The sequence below is a fragment of the Phoca vitulina genome, unplaced genomic scaffold (assembly GCF_004348235.1).
Source record: "Phoca vitulina isolate PV1807 unplaced genomic scaffold, GSC_HSeal_1.0 scaffold7, whole genome shotgun sequence".
In the NCBI taxonomy this organism is placed as follows: domain Eukaryota; kingdom Metazoa; phylum Chordata; class Mammalia; order Carnivora; family Phocidae; genus Phoca; species Phoca vitulina.
In genome coordinates this window covers 58,342,466-58,359,602 of record NW_022589710.1, presented here as the reverse complement: position 1 = coordinate 58,359,602, position 17,137 = coordinate 58,342,466, and the positions used below count along the sequence as shown (strand labels likewise).

The following is a 17,137-nucleotide window of genomic DNA, read 5'->3' as shown; positions in this document are numbered from 1 at the left end:
CTTTCATGTCAACACCTAGCCTTGGTGCTCAGCTGGTGTTCAAGCAATGCTGAGCTGCACAAATAGGATAAAGGCATCTTGCCTGCTTACTCTACAGGCTTTTCCATTAGATAAATCAACGTGCAAATGCTCTGTGCACATGAAGACTTATAGAAAGGTATGGGCGATGAAGAAAGGGCCAGCACTGATGAAGATGGGGATGAGAAACAGCGAAAGGCAGTAAGTAATAACCGGCTGAATGCTATACAGAAAAGAAATAGCTTTTACCAATTCTGGGATAAGGAAAGGCTTTGTAGAAAACATTACAGCTAGGCCTTGAGAAACTGGGATAATTCTGATAAATAGAGATGGCAGGAAAGAACATCAAGGGAGACCAGCATAAGCCAAGGCAGAGTTGTTAAAGCATAGAGCAGGTAACATCAGGCAGATGGGAAGTGAATGACCTACACACAGAAGGAGGGCTGAGAACACTGGAGAGAACCAGATGGAGGAGGTTTGAACAGGAAGCAGTATGGGTATCTGTGGCTTGTACCTATTTAACTGGGCCCAATCCCAGGCCATAGTGACTCAGGATGGGCAGGTCGGCCACGTCAGAGGCGTCAGGGAAGAGACCATCTTTCTGCTCAGGAGTTCATTCGGTAAGATGTGAGCCTTGAGCTGCTGGGGGCTCTCACATACTTCAAAATGAACTCTGAAAATACAGCCCAAACCCATGGATTCAGCTCTGCCTGAAGCAAGGGACTCACCCTCCATGTCTGCCTTATTTCTTACTTGTTTGAGTTGGTTATCTGTCACAACCCACAGCATCACAAGACCCCAGTTATTAAAGTGTGTGGCCCTTACTTTTATATACAGCAAGGAGTTGCAGGTTTTTCAACCGAGAAGTTCCACTATAAAGGCTGACTGGCACAGATGAAAATAGATCCAACAGGGAATTGTTAGAGCCAGAAGACCGAGAGCTACTACCACACCAATGGGAGATGGATGAGCGAATGGTAATGGGGAAACATATCAAAATCATAACAAAAGCTGAGATACAAACAGGTGAGTTCAGAGGAGAGTGGGGTCAGTGGAAAGGGAAGGAAATGGATTTGAAAGAAACTGATGGAAAAATTAAAAATCAGGGATATGTGAGGGCAGAGGAGGAAGGGGGTAGGGAGACCAAGGGCACTTGAAGGGGGACACTATAGCCTGCCCCGTCACCCCCACTTCCTCCTACCCTGGGGAGGGCTGCTGGGCCATCTCCAGAACAGTCAATACTGGTGCTCCTTCTCACAGCTTACCTTCAACAAGTTCTGGATCGGAGGATAATCTTATGCTCTTCCTTGTGCATATCACTTACTTGCTGTGTGACTCGAGGTGAATTACCTAACTTTTCTGGGCCTGAATTTCCTCATCTATTAAATGGTATGCTGACAGTAAGTTATTTACAACAATGACTCGCACATGGATGTAAATTAGTATAGTATGTACATCCAGGATGTTTTTTTTTTTTTTTTTTTTTTTAAATATTTTATTTATTTATTTGACAGAGAGAGAGAGAGAGAGAGGCAGCTAGAGAGGGAACACAAGCAGGGGGAGTGGGAGAGGGAGAAGCAGGCTCCTGGCCGAGCAGGGAGCCCGATGTGGGGCTCGATCCCAGGACCCTGGGATCATGACCTGAGCCGAAGGCAGACGCTTAACGACTGAGCCACCCAGGCACCCCTACATCCAGGATGTTCTTGTGATGAAATTACTCCTATTTTACAAGGGAGGAAATAAAATGGAGGTTAAATAGTTGCCCAAGGCCGTATGGCTATTAAGCGGTAAGGCTGGAAATCAAACCCAGCCTTTCTGATTCTTAATCTTCTGTTCCTTCAACTAAATGAAGAAATAGTCTCACATTTACCCACCAGGAGCCACAACAAAGGAAGAATTCCTCGAAAATTTAAGAGGTAATATTAAAGCAGACCAAATTAGGAGGAGCCAAATTCTGGAAACCGTGGTTCTTGACATTTGTGAAAAGAGGCCAGAGGTTAGGAAGTGATGTCATTTAATGACTATTAAATACTTTATGTGGAGTTTCAGATAAGAACAACTTCCCTCTTCTTTGGCTCCTAGTCCATTTCTGTTATTTTCAAACAAATCATCACAAAGGATGGAGAGTCTTTATGGCCTGGCCCAGATCTGATGCCCCAACATGCTTTGGCACATGGCTATTCTGTGGTGTCTTACTTGACATATAAGAAGCTCTGAGCCATCCATGTCTGACAGGAAGCAATACGCTTTCCTGAATGCCATTTCTGATCTAAATTCTAGGGTATTATATGGAAAAAAAAAAAAGTACCACTTTTCCCTTCAATCTGGATGTCAAATAATTTGAAGCTGTCGTCTAATTATCATTATTTATACATCACAGTGGTATCACTTGGCATTCTGTAAAACAGAGGAAGGCACCCTCACAGGCACAGATACTTAAAAAGACAGTTAAGACAATATATTTATAAAATACCAGGTGAGAGGGTGGACATCTATCACACTTGAGAAATTACTGGCTTTTCCCTTCATCAGCTCTGGGAGGAAAAGAGCTGTTATCACCATGACGGATTAAGTTTAGCGGCTTAGCTCCATCATAGAGAACAAGAAACATGTCCAAATCTCAGAGATACAATTTTTTTTTTTTTAAAGATTTTTTATTTATTAATTTGACAGAGAGAGAGAGAGCGAGAGCAGGAACACAAGCAGGGGGAGCGGGAGAGGGAGAAGCAGGCTTCCCGCCGAGCAGAGAGCCTGATGCGGGGTTCGATCCCAGGACCCTGGGATCATGACCTGAGCCGAAGGCAGACGCCTAACGACTGAGCCACCCGGGTGCCCGTTTATTTTTTAGTTGCATCCATTTAGCATCCTCAAGGGGTAAAGCCCTATACAAGGCATCAAGTTTTCCTGGATAAGATGGTAATGACAGTGAGCCTTCTAGAAGGAGCACACTTAATCAAAGATGGACTGACAAGGAAGTGAAGTACAGGCAGGTGGCTGTCTTGTCCTTCCTATAAGGCGCCATATGATCAACTGTGTTTCCAGGTGGGGGCTTAGGAAAAGCTTCATGGAGGACAGTAAGCCCAAGAGGCCCAAGAAGGGTGGGTTTCTTATAAGCAAAGGGCTGTGTCAGGGGGGTGGAGTGCATTTCAGAAGGAGAAAAAGGAACAGCATCCCATCACCATGGGTGTGAGGTCAAGATTTTGACCTCTGTCTTCCACCTTCTGTTGAACTGCTTGATCTACGAGTTGGTGCTGCTACTGCTCCCTGCTCAGTACCTGCCAAGTGCTAGGCACTGTTTCAACCATTTATAGGCAAGAACTCTCAATTCTCAAGCGATGCTACAAAGTTATTAGTTACTGCACTGTCCCCACTTCACACTGAGATAAAGGAAGCCTATGAAGTAACAGGTCCAAAGCCTACCAGCTTATAAGCAGGACCCCAACTCCATTGTCATTTTGGCTCCTCTAGCGCTGTGTGCTCCCAGAGAGTTCCTTTCCTTGGTCCCTGGTATCTCTCCAACACGTTCTTCTAGGTTCTCTTTCCACATGATTTCACTTTCTAATGGAGGTGAAGGATCACACAACTAGTAAGTGGCAGTTGTGCCCCTGGTGCCCCAGCCCACCTCCCCCACCCGCTAACAAGCACTCACAGGTGACTGGAGCCCTGGCTGTGCAGGGGATGTGGGGGGAGGGGTGGGAACAGAGGCTGGGGGGCATGCTGGTCCAGGTCACGGCGGGCCCTGCTGTGTCACTCACAGGATTCTGGATATCATCTCATGGGCCAAGAGGAGATACTGCAGGTTCAAAGTCAGGGGAATGCAGACCCTGGCAGATGGGCAAAAAGCGCTCCAGAAGTGTAGCAGTAGCCAAGATGGGGAGCGAGGGAGAGATGGAATCAGTTAGCCAGGGGAGGAGAAGACAATGACCTACAGCAGCAGGCAGCAAAACTCTTGCTAGGGCAGAGGACAGGATGTGGCAGCTGGATGTGGACAGGAAAGAGGAAGGAGTAGAATGCCAGATTGGGGCTGAGCGGGAGAACATGAAAGCTTAGAAGAAAACTCCATGTCAAACAGTATTGACCAGATGTAGCCCCATGGGAAACCCTGAGTACCTTCAACAGATGGCCGGTGGTCAGAAGTGGTGTGGGGAGGGGAGGGAGGGTCAAGGCGGTGGCTCCTGTGAATTTTATTAGTTCTTCCAGCCACAGCCAGTCATGATGAGAACAAACACTTGTGGTATATATCAATTTTGGCAACAAAAGACAATATTTTTTTTTTTTTTTTTTAAGATTTTATTTATTTGAGTGAGAGAGAATGAGAGATAGCACGAGGGGGAAGAGGGTCAGAGGGAGAAGCAGACTCCCTGCTGAGCAGGGAGCCCAATGTGGGACTCGATCCCAGGACTCCAGGATCATGACCTGAGCCAAAGGCAGTCGCTTAACCAACTGAGCCACCCAGGCGCCCAACAATAAAAGAATTTAATCAGAACAGAGAAAAGAGACATTTTGAAGACAAAGTTCTTATGGAGTTGACTGAAGCATTTTTGATTCTAATGACAGAAAAGAGAAGCTGCCATCTTAGGGGCAAACACACTAGGGCTCAAAAGGAGCCGAGGTGCCCCTCAGCCCTAAGGCAAGCGCAGGAAAGCTCAGGCTACCCTTGTCTGGAGGAAACCATTTTGGACATTGACCTAGGATTCTCAGATGGTCATGCACATTAATTCCCAGAGGCAGGAGTAGCTGTAGCCCACAAAGTACTAGGCAGGCTCAAGTCCAGGACTAAGTCAGCACCTGACAAAGTACGTGCTCCATAAACACCAAAATGCATGAAGTTCAAATAGAAAACTTGCCTCTCCCTGATATACTCACAGATGCCTGAAGATTTGGAATGCAACTACCAAACTTTGAAATTGTTGGATCTTTCCTATATTCAAATTTTTCTGAACCTAAATGAATTAGAATCTAATCCAAAAGTTAAATACAGGGGCGCCTGGGTGGCTCAGTTGTTAAGCATCTGCCTTCGGCTCAGGCCATGGTCCCAGGGTCCTGGGATCGAGCCCCGCATCGGGCTCCCTGCTTGACGGGAAGCCTGCTTCTCCCTCTCCCACTCCCCCTGCTCATGTTCCCTCTCTCACTGTGTCTCTCTCTGTCTCTGTCTGTTTCTTTTAAAGAAAAAATAAAAGTTAAATACACTTAAAGGGACAAACCCAACAAAAATTATATACTTGATAAATTGATAATAGACCTCAAAAGAATAGTCTTTAAGGACCTGTGTAACAATAATAGCTAAGTGCTACATACACATTAATCCCCAAAGCTCCCGAAAGTGTTCCCAAAGGGAAAGCTAATGGCTCTAACAACAGCAAGTTAGATTCACCTTGAGATGGTATGTTTACTGATTCACTCAATTAAAAGCAGAAAAAAAAGTGAACAAATCAATGTTTGGTTACCAGAGACTTTGCTTCCAGACCAAGCCCAGAGGTTTCAAATGGCATCTTTATTATGAATGAAACGTGGTGGCTCCCCATCCACTATTTTCAGGCCATGGAGAATGTCCTTTCATGCAACCACAGGTTCCTGAGTGACAGGCCCTTATTATGGCTGTGGGAAAGTGCAGGAGCTGTGGGGCCTTTTAGGTGACTGCCTCAGCAGTGTCTGAGACTCTTCATTCTGGGCACAAAGCTCAACTGTTTGCAATGCTAACCTCAAGTCAGTGTTCCGGAACACCAAGGATCAGGATGGCCCACTGGGGAAGGACAAAAGTGGCAACTCCAGTTGCTGATCACTCAGAAATGTGGGTGTTTTGGACATGGAGCTCTGCTAAGAAGTACAAAGGTGGGCTGATCTCAAGACACCGGATTCTGGATGATGTCCAGTTAGAGAACTGATTACAGAACTGGGTATTAAGTAAGTTGATTTGGCAAACTTGTAACCGAAAACATTAAAAGGCATGTCTTACTAGTACTGAAGAGGGAAACACAAGGCCTCATTTTATAACAGACCACGTTCTCATTAGTAACCTTTCTGAAATTAACAGATACAGAAATTTTAAGAACATCTACTAAACACACAGGGATTGGCATTTCCAAGTATCGCCAAGAGACTAAGTGTATGCACATGTGCTTTAATTTCAACAAGACAGGTGAGCAATTCTATATTGCAATTGCTTACGAACATATCTGAACACCTACTACACACAACATCCACTGGGCTAAATCCATGTGGTATCCACAGCCACTGTTCTCCACGTTTGCTCTCCTCACAGAAAAGACAGTGTGGACTCTAGGAACTGAAAGGAAGCAATATCAACTAAGAGATGTGCCAAGCCCTAGGAGAAAGCAGCTCACAGTCAAGGAGACAGACAAGTAAATGATAATACAAGGGATATGTGATGAGCCTACGTTCTAGAAAGCTGTGGGATGCAGAGGAGGGGCACCTGGACTGGAGACAGGGGAGGCAGGTTGGCTTAGGGGCACTGTTCCTGAGACAGATTAAGGCTGATGAATGAGGGCATGATGGTTATTAGGTACCCACTTCACTGGGCCATCAGATACCAGATGACCGGTTAAACGTCACTCACTCTGGGGGGTCTCTGAGGGTGTTTCTGGATGAGATTAGCATTTGAGTCGGTGGACTGAACAGAGCAAACTGCCTCTGACCCCACAATGTAGGTGGGCATCATCCAATCTGTTGAGGGCCTGACTAGAACAAAAGAGCCGAGGAAGGGTAAATTTGCTCTCTATTGGCTGGGACATGCTCCCAAACTTAGATCGGGATTGAAAACATCAACTCTCCTGATCCTCAGACCTTCAGACTCTACAACTGGTGAAACTACACCACCAGCTCTCCTGGGTCTCTTGCTGACAGAGGCTGGGACTTCCTAGTCCCCCAAAATCATGTGAGCCAATTCCTCACAATAAATCTCTCTCTGTATCTATATATCCTATTGGTTCTGTTTCTCTGGAGAACACAGATGGGCTTGACTCATAATAGGAACCAGTTCTGTATGGCTGAACAAGAAGGCCAGGAAAGAGAGAAAAGTGGTCAGGCTGAGGAGTCAGGAGTCAGGGCATGAAGAGAAAAGAAGGCCATGCTAAGGAGCCTGGCTTCTATCTTACAAGATTTGAAGGTGGGTGACGTGACCTGACGTATAGTCTACAAAGACACTCTGGCAGCCGGGTGCAGGCTGCCTTGGGAAGCATGGTGGGAGGATACTATAGCAGGAGTTGATGTGCCCTGGACAGTGGCAGCAGGAATGGCCATAAGTGAGTAATTATCAAGCAGCATTAGGCAGCAAAATTTGGGTGTAAAAGAGTCGCCAGAGATGACTTTGTACACTTTGAGCTAGGACAGTGGGGTGCTAGTAATAGTAATCATTAATCAAATTTTTATAATAGTATGGCTTAAGTGATGAAGATGATTTTGGTGAGATTTACAAGGCCCTCATCCTCAGGTACCTTTTGAATAATATAACTTAAATTATACTCATAATTGGAGAAGTCTCTTATAAGCTTCAAATTATTTGAAAATTGGCCCGATGACATCACTAATCCTGTTTAAAAAACTGATGGCTTTCTACTGTCCACGTGGGACAAAGTACAATTCCAGTGGGTCCTGCTTGCCAGTCTCCTTCAGAACAGGAGTCCAACCTCAGAGCCTATGGCCTACATCCCAGCCCCTTCCCAGGCACATGGAATGGCCTGCTGTTCCTCAAATAGAACATGCACTGGTTCTCTCTGGCTGGAAGCCTCATCTCCCTTGATGGGGGGGTTAAGCTCATAACTCATTTTTCAAGACCCAGGTCAAATGTCATCTCCTCATAGAACCCTTCCCCAGGGCCCCCAGGCAGATTACATGCTCCTTTTCTAAGAGTCCTTATATTGTGAACCCCCTACACCACGGTTCTCATCACATACTATAACCCGTTTCCTGAACTTATCCATGAGCTTCATGAGAATGAAGACTCCATCTTGTTCTTCCTCCTATTCCCAGGGCTACTGAACTAGAGGCATGGGGATCTGGTGGAGCTGAAGAGACTGACTGCGAGGTCATTCCAGGCAGGTCGGAATGTTCAGTGACAAGTCTGCGAGACATTCTGAGGAGGGAGCTGTGGAGTTGTGCTGGACAGTCTCTCCTTCATAAGCTAAGGGTCTCATTCTGTGTTCAAAATTACCTCAGCAAAATGACAAATCACCTCATGGCAAAGATCTTTGGGTTGCCCTCAGCGTCAAAACCATAAATGTTAAGTCTGTGAAGACCAAGCAAAGCTCTACTGGTTTTCCAGAAGCTTTACATACCAGTAAGTGACACAGTAGCTTAAGGACAAAGTCTCCTCTGTTGCAAATTTTCTTGACATGGTATTATGCAGACTGATAAAACACACATCAACTCCCTTATGGGTGATACCCTCAGGCATGGCTTCCTAGCGCCCAACAATCTGCCCTTCTCTGGGTAACACACCATTACAGGACAGGGTCAGGGCAGTACAGAGGTGTGAAAAGCAGACATGAACTTGAGCAGTCCTTAAATGCAGAATGGCTGGCAAATGAGGGGACAAGCCACTGCGGAGGTGTCACCAGTGACAGCCACCCAGACAGGCGGTGCGCTGCTGAAGGCCCCAGGGCTGGCCCAGCTCCACCCCTCCCAAGTCTCTACTGTGCCACTGATTCCATGACATGCCTTTCAGCAGCTCTTCAAAAAACTACCCCCTTCTGCGGGCTTATATAAGCTTAAGTTAGTTTCTGTCAAGAGCAATGAAAAGGACCCGAATACCCACTTTCAGCCCTTTGGGTTCTGCTCACTCAGGCCATTTACTTCTCTCCCAGGTCTTGGCACCTGGACATCTCTCAACGAAAGTGCCTTTTTAAAATCACTTTCTTGCTCAACATGACTAGTAGGCTCCTTTGGGAGGGCGAGGTCAAACACTTTAAGATTTGAGAGGGGGGTGGGTGAGGAGGGGCAGAGGGAGAGGAAGAGAGAGAATCCCAAGCAGACACCCTGCCGAATGTGGAGCTCGACACAAGGCTTGATCCCACGACCCTGAGATTATGACCGGAGCCCAAACCAAGAGTCAGACGCTCAACTGACTGAGCCTCCCAGGCGCCCCAGGTAAAACACTTCTATGTCTTGTCCACATGCCTCATTTTGGCACCCTGCCCAAATAATTTATGGTTCAGTGAAGGACACAGACAATCCACCCAGAAAAGAGAGTGTCTGACAAGATAGTGACGGTTTTGGGTCCTTACTAGTGTTATGGAAGAAGCCTGCTTTAAAGCACTGTTGTAGGATTTGTATCTTAAGACATGCCAAGGAACCTGGATTGCTCGATAAAATGCTATCTTTTTAGTCACTATGTTAATTACATGGTCACTGTGCTTGGAGCCTCACTCTTGAACCTATCAGCATAGCATAGGAGGGGGGAATCCATTTTTAATATTCTTGCCTGACAGTCTTTATAAATAACTGAATCTCTTATCTAGAATGTACTATAGTGGGGGCTCTTTCTTATTCTAACAGTATGGAAGAGTCTACTTTGGGGATTCTAAATGATTATGCCTATTTTTTCCTCTATTAGCTGCCTCTAAAGTACAGTCAGAAATAGAATCAGAAGTGAAAATTAGTAGGGTCTAGAGGACCTGAAGCACAATATATGTCTTTCCTATTACCATTTTCATGACAAGGAACTGAGTCAGAACAGTTAGAAATGTCTAGAATTTTGCAAACATGGACAACAAAAGCCAAACAAGAGGGACATGGAATTTACTCCTTAGGTTACTATTGGGAAATAATCCTGGCCTTAGTTCAAAGCTACTGTCACTACAGTCACACCAAATTACTATTATTACCCTAGTGTTAGGAGTTTACTATTTCTCTGTGATAAAGCTGAAAGATCACAGGAGGGATCAGTCAGAGATGGTGGCTTGAGGGCTGGAGTCCACTCAGCTGTGGAACCCTAGGGAAGTCACATCCTTGTCTATAGCAAAGGGGGGAACCATCTGTCTCTGAGGAAATGGAGGGGGAAGAAGCTGTAAGCAGCATTAGGATCTGCTCTGACTCTGCAGGAAATAAAAAGTGCTAGAATTTCACAATTATTAACCTTAGGAGAAACTTATTTGACAGTTCTGTAGCAAAACCCTGAGTTGGAGAAGAAAAGGATGGATAAAGATTGATGAAAGGAGGAGAGAGAGAGAGAGGGAGAAAAGGACTTTTCACCAGACTGTGGAGGGGAGAGCTAGTGAGGAAGACCGTCAGGCTTGGGGGGGGGGGGGGGGGGAGGTGCTCTCTGGCACCTTTCAGACTATGCCTACATGTCACATGGGTCTGGACTGAGCCTGAGGACAAGTACACAGCACTCCCTTAAATATTCTGGTCTAGTCCAAGTGGTTTACAATGGAGCTGCATCATGTGTGTGTTTATCATACGTTCAACTATAGCAGGTGGCAAAAAAAAGAAAAAAAAGCATTAACCATCTTATTGTGTGGGCAGTTCTAACTGCATTCCACTGAATGTGTGAGTGAATGTGAGGGGCAAGATAGGTGGTCTTGGCGTCTATGTGCCCCTCAGAGTGGGAACGTCTCTCTGGGCCAAGAGTGATTTCAGTGTTTAGAAATCAGAAGGCCTGTACAGCCAGGCCCTACATGAAAAGCAGCCATACTGTCTGGTGTTCAGCTGCAGAAACCGAGAGCTTTTCTAATCTGGAAGACAAGCTGGCTGGGCTAGACACCTCAAGAGCTACAGCCTCCACCTTGGCGTGTTTCTAGGGGGCTTACCAGTGCATCTGATCGCACAGATCCTCCGTGACCTTCTGAACTCCTTCTCAAGCAGATGTTGTGAGCTTCCTTGCCTCCTGACTTATGCTCGTACCACTTCCAACATGATGCCCTTTCCTCTCCTCTCCACCTACCCTAAACTCTAAGCATCCTTTCCCCTCGCACTCCCAAATCTTCTAGCTTCCAAAGACCTTCTCCAGAGGAACATCTTGCTCCTGGCTGACGCATCCCTTTGGTGACCTGTCACTACCATCTTGTAATGAATCTTAACAATATTTAAATCCTGTGAAACACATGATTAACTTTACCCAACGCAATTATCTTCAATCTGTCATCAGGTATGCTCCCTGAGAGCAGCAATCTCATGGCACCCAGAAGACTGAGTGCTAAATGTATCTGTTAGCACAGGCCAGCAGTTGAGAGCACAGGCTCTAGGTTAGAACCCTGGCCCTGCTACCTCCTGGCCTCGGGCAGGTCATCATGATCAAAGGAAGAGAACATAAAAACCCAACTTGTTTCACGTGTGACCACTCAGGCAGTTTCAAACGTGAACTTACAAATGCTGATGGCAGGAAAAGGACCCCAAGCTCATAGGAACGGATCATCAGCTGGGTGCCGTTCTTCTCTAATGCTCCCCATGCGGCCTTGGACAGATTTGCGCTGCAGGGACAAGGACACAGAGAGGGCGGACTCAGTGAGGCATTTCAGCTCAGGTCAAACTTTCACAGCTGCAAGAGCATCGGTCAAAACCACAGATAGCTGCAATCACATTCATTCAGTTTTTGGCAGAGTTGTGCATTTTTCAGAAATGGAATACTAAATCCTGCTGTGCTATAATCCCCAGGATTTATCTATTTGTTAATTTGGGGCAGCTTCACCCTTACCTGCGTTTTCCCCGAGGACAGCTATTAAAATAATTATCCTTTTTAGATTTTTTTTTTCTGTCTAAAGTCCTTTCTTTCCATGACTCAGGTATAGCCTGGGGGTCTGATTTTATTATACGCCAAAGTAGCATTTAAGAAAAAACTATGTTAATATGATCTTAGGTAGTATCTTAAGCTTCACATTCTTTTGCCTTTGGTTTTGGGCCAGGAAGCGCTAAATTCTACTTTCAATCTAAGGAAAACAGAGGAGGGCAGTAGACTGGCATTTGTATCCAGAAAGAAACGGTGTGTTCAGAACCCTGTTTTACGTGGGCAGAGAGTCACGGGTATGCCTAAAAATCACAGGAAGCCCTGGACCTGACCGAATGGGAGGGACCTAGATGTGATCTGGACAGGAAACAGACCTAAGCTCTGAGGCATCAGCTCTAAAAACATGCTTTCCTGCACCAAACCAGGCCAAGAACCCTCACCTACCAGTTAATTAACATAAAACCACCATAATGGTTTTTTCCCAATGAGGCTCACCCAAATTGCCTATTTTCAGAATAGGGAATATTCTCAGCTATTCAGACCCTTACAGCCCGACTTCAAGGACAATGGAATTATTTCAAAATTCGTTCACTGGGGCATCAAGTATTCTTCCGAAGAAAGTGCTGACCTGGCGTTACAGGAATCACAGAATCAAAGAGAGCAGTAACCAAGAAAGGTGAAAAGTATGATCTCTGTTCAGGGTCCTATGAGAACAGACAAGTACTATGGAAATCAGAGCTTAAAAAGTGCTAAAAATAATTAAGGTAACTTAAAGCATACAGACAGACCTGCCTGCCTTCTTTAACGGCGGACTATACTGAGAACAACAAACTCTACTTCGTTGCTCAAGGGCCACAATCATGAACACCCATCAGGATCATAAAGATGGAAAATGCAGGGGAAGTGGGGAAGTTCACAATAAAGTGGTACTATGACTCTAGGAGAACTGTTTTCTTTAGAAGTCCAAGAGGACGCCCCTCACTCAAATGGACAGATCATCTAAGCAAAAGATCAACAAGGAAATAAAGGCTTTAAATGACACACTGGACCAAATGGACTTCACAGATATACTCAGAACATTCCATCCCAAAGCAACAGAATACACATTCTTCTCTAGGGCCCATGGAACATTCTCCAGAATAGATCACATCCTAGGTCACAAATCAGGTCTCAACTGGTATCAAAAGACTGGGATCATTCCCTGCATATATTCAGACCACAATGCTTTGAAACTAGAACTCAATCACAAGAGGAAAGTTGGAAAGAACTCAAATACATGGAGGCTAAAGAGCATCCTACTAAAGAATGAATGGGTCAACCAGGAAATTAAAGAATTAAAAAAATTCATGGAAACAAATGAAAATGAAAACACAACTGTTCAAAATCTTTGGGATGCAGCAAAGGCGGTCCTAAGAGGAAAGTATATAGCAATACAAGCCTTTCTCAAGAAACAAGAAAGGTCTCAAATACACAACCTAACCCTACACCTAAAGGAGTTGGAGAAAGAACAGCAAATAAAGCCTAAACCCAACAGGAGGAGAGAAATAATAAAGATCAGAGCAGAAATCAATGAAATAGAAACCAAAAGAACAGTAGAACAGATCAACGAAACCAGGAGCTGGTTCTTTGAAAGAATTAACAAGACTGATAAACCCCTGGCCAGACTTATCAAAAAGAAAAGAAAAATGACCCAAATCAACAAAATCATGAATGAAAGAGGAGAGATCACAACCAACACCAAAGAAATACAAACAATTATAAGAACATATTATGAGCAACTATATGCCAGCAAATTAGATAATCTGGAAGAAATGGATGCAATCCTAGAGATGTATCAACTACCAAAACTGAACCAGGAAGAAATAAAAACCTGAACAGACCTATAACCACTAAGGAAATTGAAGCAGTAATCAAAAATCTCCCAACAAACAAAAGCCAAGGGCCAGATGGCTTCCCAGGGGAATTCTACCAAACATTTAAAGAAGAATTAATGCTTATTCTTCTGAAGCTGTTCCAAAAAACAGAAATGGAAGGAAAACTTCCAAACTCATTTTATGAGGCCAGTATTACCTTGATCCCAAAACCAGACAAAGACCCCATCAAAAGGGAGAATTACAGACCAATATCCCTGATGAACATGGATGCAAAAATTCTCACCAAAATACTAGTCAATAGGATCCAACAGTACATTAAAAGGATTATTCACCACGACCAAGTGGGATTTGTTCCTAGGCTGCAAGGTTGGTTCAACAGCCGCAAATCAATCAATGTGATACATTAATGAAAGAAGGAAAAAGAACCATATGATCCTCTCAATATATGCAGAAAAAGCATTTGACAAAGAACAGCATCCTTTCTGGATTAAAACTCTTCACAGTGTAGGGACAGAGGGTATATACCTCAATATCATAAAAGCCATCTATGAAAAACCCACAGGGAATATCATACTCAATGGGGAAAAACTGAGAGCTTTCCCCCTAAGGTCAGGAACACGGCAGGGATGTCCACTATCACCACTGCTGTTCAACAAAGTACTAGAAGTCCTAGCCTCAGCAATCAGACAACAAAAAGAAATAAAAGGCATCCAAATCGGCAAAGAAGAAGTCAAACTCTGACTTTCTGCAGATGATATGATACTTTATGTGGAAAACCCAAAAGACCCCACCCCAAAACTGCTAGAACTCATACAGGAATTCAGTAAAATGGCAGGATATAAATTCAATGCACAGAAATCAGTGGCATTCCTATACACCACCAAGACAGACGAAAGAGAAATTAAGGAGTCGATCCCATTTACAATTGCACCCAAAACCATAAGATACCTAGGAATAAATCTAACCAACAAGACAAAGGATCTATACTCAGAAAACTATAGAATACTCATGAAAGAAATTGAGGAAGACACAAAGAAATGGAAAAATGTTCCATACTCATGGATTGGAAGAATATTGTGAAAATGTCTATGCTACCTAGAGCAATCTACACATTTAATGCAATCCCTATCAAAATACCATCAACTTTTTTCAAAGAAATGGAACAAAAAATCCTAAAATTTGTATGGAACCAGGAAAGACCCCGAATAGCCAGAGGAATGTTGAAAAAGAAAAGCAAAGCTGGTGGCATCACAATTCCGGACTTCAAGCCCTATTACAAAGCTGTAATCATCAAGAAAGTATGGTACTGGCACAAAAACAGACATATAGATCAATGGAACAGAATAGAGAGCCCAGAAATGGACCCTCAACTCTATGGTCAACTAACCTTTGACAAAGCAGGAAAGAATGTCCAATGGAAAAAAGTCTCTTCAACAAATGGTGTTGGGAAAATTGGGACAGCCACATGCAGAAAAATGAAACTGGACCATTTCCTTACACCACACACAAAAATAGACTCAAAATGGATGAAAGACCTAAATGTGAGACAAGAATCCATCAAAATCCTTGAGGAGAACACAGGCAGCAACTTCCTCCTAAAACATCACCAAAGGCAAGGGAAGCAAGGGCAAAAATGAACTACTGGGACTTCATCAAGATAAAAAGCTTTTGCACAGCAAAGGAAACAGTCAACAAAACCAACAGACAACTGACAGAATGGGAGAAGATATTTGCAAATGACAAAACAGATAAAGGACTAGTATCCAAAATGTACAAAGAACTTATCAAACTCAACACCCAAAGAACAAATCATCCAATCAAGAAATGGGCAGAAGACATGAACAGACATTTCTGCAAAGACGACATCTAAATGGCCAACAGACACATGAGAAAGTGCTCAACATCACTTGGCATCAGGGAAATACAAATCCAAACCTCAATGAGATACCACCTCACACCAGTCAGAGTGGCCAAAATTAACAAGTCAGGAAACAACAGATGTTGGCTAGGATGCACAGAAAAGGGAACCCTCCTATACTGTTGGTGGGAATGCAAGCTGGTGCAGCCACTCTGGAAAAACAGTATGGAGGTTCCTCAAAAAGTTGAAAATAGAGCTACCCTACGACCCGGCAATTGTACTACTGGGTTTTACCCCAAAGATAACAAATGTAGTGATCCAAAGGGGGCACATGCACCCCAATGTTTATAGCAGCAATGTCCACAATAGCCAAACTATGGAAAGAGCCTAGATGTCCATCAACAGATGAATGGATAAAGAAGATGTGGGGTATATATACAATGGAATATTATGCAGACATCAAAAAAAATGAAATCTTGCCATTTGCAACGATGTGGATAGAACTAGAGGGTATCATGCTAAGCAAAATAAGTCAACCAGAGAAAGACAAGTATATGATCTCATTGATAAGAGGAATAGGAGAAACAAGACAGAGGATCACAGGGGAAGGGAGGGAAAAATGAAACAAGACGAAACCGGAGAGGGAGACAAAGCATAAGAAACTCAATCTCAGGAAACAAACTGAGGGTTGCTGGAGTGGAGGGGCGTGGGATGGATGGGGTGGCTGGGTGATGGACACTGGGGAGGAAAGGTACTATGGTGAGTGCTGTGAATTGTGTAAGACTGATGAATCACAGACCTGTACCCCTGAAACAATACATTATGTTAATAAAAAAAACAAAAATAAATAAAAAAATAAAAATAAATAAGTCCAAGAGGAGAGCTTGCTTGTAGATCTCTCACCCATCCATAAAACATGGTGACCTCCTGGGCAAAGCCACAGGTCTAATGGCACAACCAACCAGTGAGCGTGAGGTGGAAGCAGTCCCTCGTTGAATATTTTCCCCACTTTCTAGGTTACCGCCTGATCGCTCTCTTGACTTGTAACATCTAACCATCACAGGCCAGAGGTACTTTCTGGAAGGCGTGTTTTCATTCTTCACTAACTATTCATTTCAACAACTGGAGGGCTTAATCCAAGGTAAAGATCATTGGAGACCATGAAGATACCTGTTCAGGTAGTTTCCTCCAATCCCTTCTTTGTATTTAGCATCTAATAAAGTCCTAAGCATCTGGAACCTTAAACTATATTCCGAATAATTATACTGAAAGTCACTTGTAAGCTGTCTGGGTGATAAATCAGTATTCCTTGAAAGAGCATCTTTGATGATTTTTTTTATATCTGCACACACTTTGTTCAGATATAAAAAGGTACCTAGGGCAGGCAGGACAAAGGGATATTTTCCCCAAACTCCAGCCCTGCCTGCAGTGTGTGTGGTATAGACGGGCACCTACAAGTGTCTAGCAGAAACCCAGTGTCTTGTGAGGTACAGTGACACCACAAGGCAGCTCAGGACAAGCTCTTTCACTACCAAAACTTCAAAGGAGTTCTAGCTGTGGCCATTGCTGTTACTCAGGGTCACTTCTACCCTGTTCCCTGTCCTTGTTCTTTGTTTTCTGTTGCCTCCTGCTGGATGGAGTTGCTCTCTCCTCTGCCAGCGCTCGGGTCTATTTTGTTGTTGTTGCTGGGTGTCAAATGATGCTTCA

General features: G+C 44.2%; 1 protein-coding gene across 3 annotated transcripts in view; it reads right to left on the bottom strand.

The window, feature by feature from the left end:
* The window catches only part of TDP1 (tyrosyl-DNA phosphodiesterase 1), a 95,054-nt gene that overhangs the window by 19,691 nt on the left and 58,226 nt on the right, over window positions 1–17,137 (bottom strand). For all 3 annotated transcript variants that reach the window (XM_032405772.1, XM_032405770.1, XM_032405771.1), the window contains exon 14: window positions 11,342–11,444. In XM_032405772.1, coding sequence (XP_032261663.1) covers window positions 11,342–11,444 — 103 coding nt within the window. The remainder of the gene's footprint in view (window positions 1–11,341; window positions 11,445–17,137) is intronic.